The sequence below is a fragment of the Myotis lucifugus genome, unplaced genomic scaffold, assembly GCF_000147115.1.
Source record: "Myotis lucifugus unplaced genomic scaffold, Myoluc2.0 scaffold_133, whole genome shotgun sequence".
Classification (NCBI taxonomy): Eukaryota; Metazoa; Chordata; class Mammalia; order Chiroptera; family Vespertilionidae; genus Myotis; species Myotis lucifugus.
Genome location: NW_005871181.1, coordinates 161547 through 169451, shown reverse-complemented (window position 1 = coordinate 169451; position 7905 = coordinate 161547). Strand labels below are relative to the sequence as shown.

The 7905-nt window shown below is 44.0% G+C and overlaps 1 protein-coding gene across 1 annotated transcript in view; it reads right to left on the bottom strand.

Moving 5' to 3' along the window:
• Positions 1-7582, bottom strand: part of EPRS (glutamyl-prolyl-tRNA synthetase) — a 44636-nt gene extending 37054 nt beyond the window's left edge. Inside the window, 7 exon segments of the mRNA XM_006094327.3 lie at positions 40-110; positions 112-135; positions 817-956; positions 2276-2432; positions 3267-3366; positions 4186-4270; positions 7419-7582. Coding sequence (XP_006094389.2) covers positions 40-110; positions 112-135; positions 817-956; positions 2276-2432; positions 3267-3366; positions 4186-4270; positions 7419-7464 — 623 coding nt within the window. The 5' untranslated portion in view covers positions 7465-7582.
• Between the last annotated feature and the right edge of the window lie 323 nt (positions 7583-7905).

Sequence of the window (7905 nt, the reverse complement as noted above, 5' to 3'; positions counted from 1 at the left end):
AGATTTCCACTATTGTAAATTTTAAGTTTTATTTTCTACCCACTAGCCTCTGGAGGAAATCTGACAGTAACCTTTCCCATCTCAGCACCTGGGAGCTCAACAAACTTTCCCAACATCTGGCTTTTTCTGAGGGGCCTGAAACAACAACAAAGTAGTTATATAGTTAAATGTTTAGGAATATATTAATTCAACAAATACCCCCCCGCCCCCCGAAATGACACGAAGGCTCTACAGAAGCCCAGCACTCGATGGTCAGTGGTTCAAAAACCAAAGAGGAGATCTGGGAGGAAGAAAAGATGGTACACCTAAAAGTAATCTGGAGTTTGCAATTCCTGAGGGACACACACTAGATGATCATCATCTTTTAGACCTAGAATTATGTAGGTGGTGGCTGTACATAGTTAACCAGCTGCAGAGGCCAGCCAAGTCTTACAATGGCAGATTCGTCCAAGACGACCTTGTTTATTCAGGAAAAGAAAATGAACTATGGCCAAAACCGGTTTGGCTCAGTGGATAGAGCGTCGGCCTGCGAACTGAAAGGTCCCAGGTTCGATTCCGGTCAAGGGCATGTACCTGGGTTGCGGGCACATCCCCAGTGGGGGATGTGCCAGGAGGCAGCTGATCGATGTTTCTCTCTCATCGATGTTTCTAACTCTCTATCTCTCTCCCTTCCTCTCTGTAAAAAATCAATAAAATATATTTAAAAAAAAAAAAAAAAGAAAAGAAAATGAACTATGACTAGGGAGAACTTGCTTTTCAGATGTGGGGTCTCTGACAGACAAAGTCGTCAGCATTATACAGTTTAACCAGGCTTACCCCTTTAGCTTTGGTGGCTGAAACATTCCACTTGGTACCCACTGACTGGAAGGCCTGCTGGGCTTCAAGAAAGCCAAACCAGCGCTTTACATGAACCGGAGCTCTGTTCTGCTGCAGCTGCTCCTGCCAGGCCACATTTCCTGTAAGCAAACATAATTTTAACATCACTCAGTAAGTCTGCAACTTCAAAAGCAAAGCTCTAGTCGGGGTTAATTTAAGGAAAGGACATGGCTTAGAGCTGTGATTCTATAATGAATGAAATCAGAATATACACTGAAATGTTTTCTAAAACTTTAATATACTTTACAGAATTCACAGAATTTAATTAAAAATACTTTTTCAGGCCCTGACCAGTTTTGCTTGGTGATTAGAGCATCAGCCCATGGAATGAAGGGTCATGGGTTCTATTCTGGTCAAGGTCATGTACTGTCCATGCGCATGTGGGAGGCAATCTGTCTGTCTCTCTCTCCCCTCCCCATGCCCACACCTTTCCTAACAGAAAAATTTTTTCAATTCAATTCACTGAAATAAATAGTAAATTGTGCCCTCACCACTGCCTCACATCCACTGTAAGGCCATTGCTACATTTCATAATTAAGAAAAGCTTTAAGGAAGTAAGCTAGAGATCAAAATAAAAATTAAGATCAAGAAGCAGCTCATTCCTTTACATATATTAAAAACAGGTACTGAAGGAAATTTGTTTAACTTTAACATCACAAAGTTATATCCTTAAGATATCTTTCTTTCATAAACATTAAGTCAAAAATCAATATACACAAAAATGTCATGACAAACCTATAGATGAAAAGGTCTAACTAGAAAAGGCCTTCAATTTATGTTGGTTATTGTAACAACAATTTAATTTGGAGAAAAGTTTAAGCCACAAAAATGAATAGAAAATATTTTTAAAACCCCACATTACCCAAATTTAAAGAATAAAATACTATGGCATATTTCCTTCAGGTTTGTTTTTACAGAAAGTAAATTAACAAAATTCAGGTCCCCTCTGTACTGTTCCTCAATCCCATATCCTTACCCGTTGCAAACTAGTCACAGAAGACGGAAGCCGTGACCTCGGAGAGGGACAGCTCCAGCTCACCCCCTCACTCACACTCCTACTGAGCGATTAGACAACAGTGCCCGGAGCAAAGTAATGGCTGAGACAGGAGAGGTCTAACATCAATGGGATGAGGGCATCTTTAGCAGGAACAAGGCCAACTCCAAAGGCAAGAGGGGATCTGAGGCAGTGAGAGAGATGACCCCCGGAGCACAGATAGGGAACCCTGTACCTGGACAGGGATAAAACAGCTGGGGTGGTCATTTCTTGGTAAGTCCTAAGTATCTGCCAATAGACAGATAAATGGATGTTTATTCAAATACAGAGAAGCACGTGTACTTCTTATCCAGCAAAACGCTAAATAATTAAAACACAACATTCTTCAAGGCGAATTATTGATACCTTTCAGGGTGGCCCAAACACATAAGTCAGCTAAGCTCAAGGAGTTTCCAACCAAGTATGTCCTCAGAGACAGGCAATGGTTGAGCTCATTGATGGCAGAAGGGAACAAATCACATGAAGACAATTTTGTGGCACTAAACTCCAACCAGTGATCAATCTGTGAACATAAAAGAAATGCATCCTGGAATTTAGATTTTAATAAAAACAAGCAAACAAACAACTTCAGTCAGAACCATGCCTTTCTTTTAAGTGATAGAATTTACCATTATGTGGATTTAATTCTAATTGCCTGGGATCTAAACTGGCGATTACAAACACATTTTGTGGTTATTTTTCTGTGCTATTTTTCCTGCAGGACATTAAGGGGCACTTTCAGGGAAGAAAAAGAAAAAGATAGGAGAACTGGCAGCAGGAAAGAAGAACCAACTGATTGAACCCAATAGGTGGTAGCCAGATGAAACAGACTCATCCACTTTACTTTTACTGTTTAAAAGTAAACACTTGGAAACTATTCTTTGTATTCTGGATTTTATAAGCATTAGAAAAGTTAGAGCTGAATACAAACAGAAAAAAAAGGCATTACTGTAATAAGGTATATACTTAGAAAGGAAAATGGGGTCCAACCTACGTGTGTGCCCCTGGGGAAACTTCTTAACTTTAACTTTTCTAGGCTTGTTCCTCATCTGTAAAGTAAGGGGATTGCATAATATGATCAATATGTTCACGTCCAGCTACGGAATTCTAGGAATCTAGGAAGAGGAAGAAAGCACTCAATGACCCAACTTTGGGATTAAAAGTTCCCAGTTAGGAGCTAAGAGGTTTTTTTTCTGAAAATAAAAATGGGCTCAGAATTCCTTAACTTGGCCTATGACTAACACTCCGTCAATATCCTTAAACAGAATAACAGTACATAAGCCAACAAGAAAATGAAGTTCTCAAAAGAGCAGAAGCATAAATCAAAACTAATCACACCCAGATGTTCATTCCGTACCTCAGTATGTTCCATCAGGTTAGAGCCGTAGAGCCGGGCTGTCATTGCCACTCTAGCCAAGTAGCGAAGAATGGAATTTATGTCCGTGAAGACCACATTTCTAGGACATAAGCATGAGGCAAAATATTACTGGCTCTAGCAAATTAGTAAGACTCGTGAGACGTATGAAGAAATATAAAGATAGAAATCTCCTATTTACCATGTATTTTCTACTACAGCCAAAAAGAAATGTGATTTGTCCTTTACTGTTTCTATCAAATTCCAATTTGTTCTGAAATGTTCAGCTAAATCCAACAACTGACTCCAGAGTAGAATATCTATATGATGCAACCTCCTCCTATTAGTTTCTATATGTCTATTCAGTGGTGCAAATATGAAAATATAATTGGAATATTGAGAATAACTGGTTTAAAATAAATCAAAGCAACAAAGCCAAGGATATCTTCTTAGAGAAGCTAGTTTTATCAACTTTCAGGTAAAGATAGAAGATCAAACCCCATCAAAATTGTTTTTTAAGAAGTATTTTAAAAGACCCAAAATCATAAAGAAAAAAAGATGAGAAGAGACAATAAAATAATTCTTACTAAATTTATTTATTACCACTGACTTTAAATTCTTACAATCTCCCACCACAGTAAATTATAATTGAATTTAAAATCCTTATATATACTTTCAACAATGATTTTTTTTTAAAAAATAAAATCCATATATATATACATATCTTTCTGTATATTTTTACTTTCTTTCAAACAGATTACAAATATAAGTCTCTAAACAGAGTTCTTTTAGAATGAAGAAAAGCATTCTTCTTTCTAGGGACTATCTACCCATTCGCAAGTAACACAAGCCTACAACATTTAATCCTGAATGTTTTTTAAATGCTGCTGAGTACTGAAAACAAAGCTATACAAGCACTTACTCAGACACACGAAGAATATTCTCTTTCCCTTCTTCCACAAAAATGCTGACGTTGTCTTTCACATGTTCTACCGCCAGCAAAGCACCTAAATAGAACAAGATGAAAAGATTTCTCCTCATAAATGCTGTAATTATTAAAACCTGAATCATAAAGCAATAAGGATGACTTAACACACCAACATTAAGTCTCGCAAAGGGTAAGCTTTTTTCCCAGGAGTCTATAAACAGAAAGTACTAGTCTTCTGGTTTTGGAGAAAGAAAAAAAAAAATCAGAAACCATTCCCTGGCACAGCCCAACTGCTTTCGAAGATGCTCAGGGCAGTGATGGCGAACCTTTTGAGCTCAGCGTGTCAGCATTTTGAAAAACCCTAACTTAACTCCAGTGCCGTGTCACATGTAGAAATTTTTTGATATTTGCAACCATAGTAAAACAAAGACTTATATTTTTGATATTTATTTTATATATTTAAATGCCATTTAACAAAGAAAAATCAACCAAAAAAATGAGTTCGCGTGTCATAGGTTCGCCATCACTGAGTTAGGGACTCAGCAATTAATCTTTCCCTCCTTCAGGAGGCAAGAAAAAATTGGAATAGTGCTTTATAGAAAAGCTATTGTTAACAGTATTTGAGTGATTACTATGCAGTAGGCACTGTGCTACATGTTTTATAGACTAAATCTTTGCAGCAACCTTAAGAGATAGACACCTTTATCTCCATTTTACAGGAGAGCAAACTGAGGCTTGCAGGAGTCCTAGCCCAAAGTCCTTGACTAAATAGGTGGCTGATGGTATTTGAATGCAGGTCTCAGGCAGTCCAGAATCCAAAATCTAAAACACGGAAACACGGTGTCCTTTGCCTCTCCACACATATGAAAGTTTACTGAATGGATTCATTAATCCTTTGTCCCTTCGTTCTGGCAACCAACCCCATGTGGAAGATAGCATTCCTCCTTCCTCACGGAAACTGTAGGCGAAGCCAAACAAGGGACTTGCCATGCTCCCACCACTAGCAAGTGGCGGCCAGGATTGGACTGGGGTCCCCAGGAACCAATGTCTTTGTTCTCAACCGTGAGACCACACAGCCCAGTGCTTTTCAGCTCGGGAATCAAACCCATTCCTTTCAGAGCCCACTGATTTGTGTGAGGTTAGCCCAGGGTGGGCAAACTTTTTGACTCGAGGGCCACAATGGGTTCTTAAACTGGACTGGAGGGCCGGAACAAAAGCATGGATGGAGTGTTTGTGTGAACTAATATAAATTCAAAGTAAACATCATTACATAAAAGGGTAAGGTCTTTTTTTTTTTTAGTTTTATTCATTTCAAATGGGCCGGATCCGGGCCGGGCCGTAGTTTGCCCACGGCTGGGTTAGCCCCATCATTACTGGAACCAATAGGCTAAAACAATAGCATCTTTACAAGGAATGTTTAAAATGGCTTCTCAACTGTGGTTTTTGTTACAGTTACACTCAGACCACCACCAAAGGTGAAAATGTAAGGCATACTTCGTTAGCCCCTTGTGGCCAACTGCATCCAAAGATCTGGTCCGGCCGGCGTGACTCAATGGTTGAGCGTGGAGGAAGCAGGAGGTCCCGGTTAGATCCCGGGTCAGGGCATATGCCAGGGTTGCGGGCTCGATCCCCAGTGGGAGATATGCAGGAGGCAGCCGATCAATGATTCTCTCTCATCGTTGATGTTTCTCTCTCTCTCTCCCTCTCCCTTCCTCTCTGAAATCAATAAAAATATATGTATATACTAGAGGCCTAATGCACAAAATTCGTGCAAGAGTAGGCCTTCCTTCCCACAGTACCCAGGACCTGGGCTTCCCTCGGACCACTGGCAGGCACCTGGGACCCAGGCTTCATCCAGAAGGTTGTCCGGAAGGACTTCCGGTCTAATTAGCGTATTACCATTTTATTATTATAAGGTTTTTAAACAGATCTGGGCTTCTCAAACATTAGCAAAGTGCCCATGTGTCTATACCAGTGGTCGGCAAACTCATTAGTCAACAGAGCCAAATATCAACAGTACAACAATTAAAATTTCTTTTGAGAGCCAAATTTTTTAAACTTAAACTATATAGGTAGGTACGCTGTTATTAACTTAATTAGGGTACTCCTAAGGCTTAGGAAGAGCCACACTCAAGGGGCCAAAGAGCCGCAGTTTGCCGACCACGGATCTATACTATCTATAGGCATTAACACATACGAGGTCAGCCCTAGCTGGTTTGGATCAGTGGACAGAACATCGGCCTGCGGACTGCAGGGTCCCGGGTTCGATTCTGGTCAAGGACATATGCGGGCTCGATCCCCAATAGGGGGTGTGCAGGAGGCAGCTGATCACTGATGCTTCCATCTCTCCCTCCCTCTTTGAAGTCGTTATATATATATACACACACAAATACGAGGTCAATAAGCTAAATTATTTCGTGCAACTTTTCCCAAAGTGATAATTAAAAAAAAAAAAAGCAGAAATTATAAGCTCGCTCGCCACAATAACCTCGGCCACGCTGACAACTGCAGTTCCACCCTGAGCCTAAGGCGCATCGGGAAGATGACAGCTCCTGGCATTCCCTCCGTCCGCAGGGCGCCGAGCCAAGCAGCCCCGCCAGCCCACGCCGTGCGCTGGGGTGCTCGGGCCATGACCCCGGCGCCTCCAATGAGAAATAAAGGCAGCCTCCGTGGAACTGTAAATGCCGCTGTGACCATCTGCCTCGGTCCCTTTGAACGCAACGCAGAGGCAAGAAAAGCCAAAGCCGGCGGACTGAGGAGCTTTTCTGGAGGAAGCGAGGAAAGGAGAGAGGACAGAGACTCACGGGGGGAAAAGTCTAAAAAAAGGAGGGGGGGATAATGGGGTTTGAAGTTCTGAAATGTTATCCCTACGAGCAGCTCTCGGTTCTCCAGGGAAAACCACTTCCAACAGGGAGGGGAGGGGAGGCGGCCGGAAGCGGTCCCTCCGGCTGAGGGCAGGTCCCGGGCTGAGCCCCGCTGTCCCGGCTCGCCCCGCGCCTCCCTCCGCGCCCCCAGAAAACTGGCGTCAGGAGCAGATGCACCCGCCGGGGGACAGAGGCGAGGGGCGCGGAGCCGACTCCGAGTTCAGGGGTGTTTGTTGGGGGCGGGGGGGGAGGCCTGGCCTCCGGGACTGGGATCCCCACGGCGCAGCCAGGCGCGGCGACCTTCCCGCCCCGCACCCTCCCCGGCTGATGCAACCCGCCCCGGCCCGGGCCGCGGGCCCTTACCCAGAGGAGGGTCCCCCGAATTCACGGTCAGACACAGCGTCGCCATCGCCGTGGGTCTGCGGGTGCACCTGTTCCTGCGCCGGCCTGGCTGCCGAGTCCACCCGGGACGGACGCGCCGAAAGGGAGAAGCCGCAAGGTGTGCGCCGCACGCCTGACGCAGCCGCAGCTCTCGCCCCGCCCCCTGCGCCGTGGCCGCCGGGGCTTGGCGCGCGCTGCTGACGTCATTGCCGCGCGCCCTCTGAGTCCAGCAACCCGTCCCCTCCCCTCCCCCCGCCCCGCCCCCCGCATCTAGGGACCCCAGGGCCTACGTGGCCTTCCTGGTTGCCATGGGAAAGACGCTGCAGCCACGGCGTTTACGACACTTCGTAAAGCACGGAACGCAGGTGGCGAGGCCAAGTTCACCTGAAGTACAACGCGAAATAAACAAATGGTGTTGTTTGTTGTCCTGAGTGTTAGGAACAAAAAAATAGAATATTGAGGACTAGCT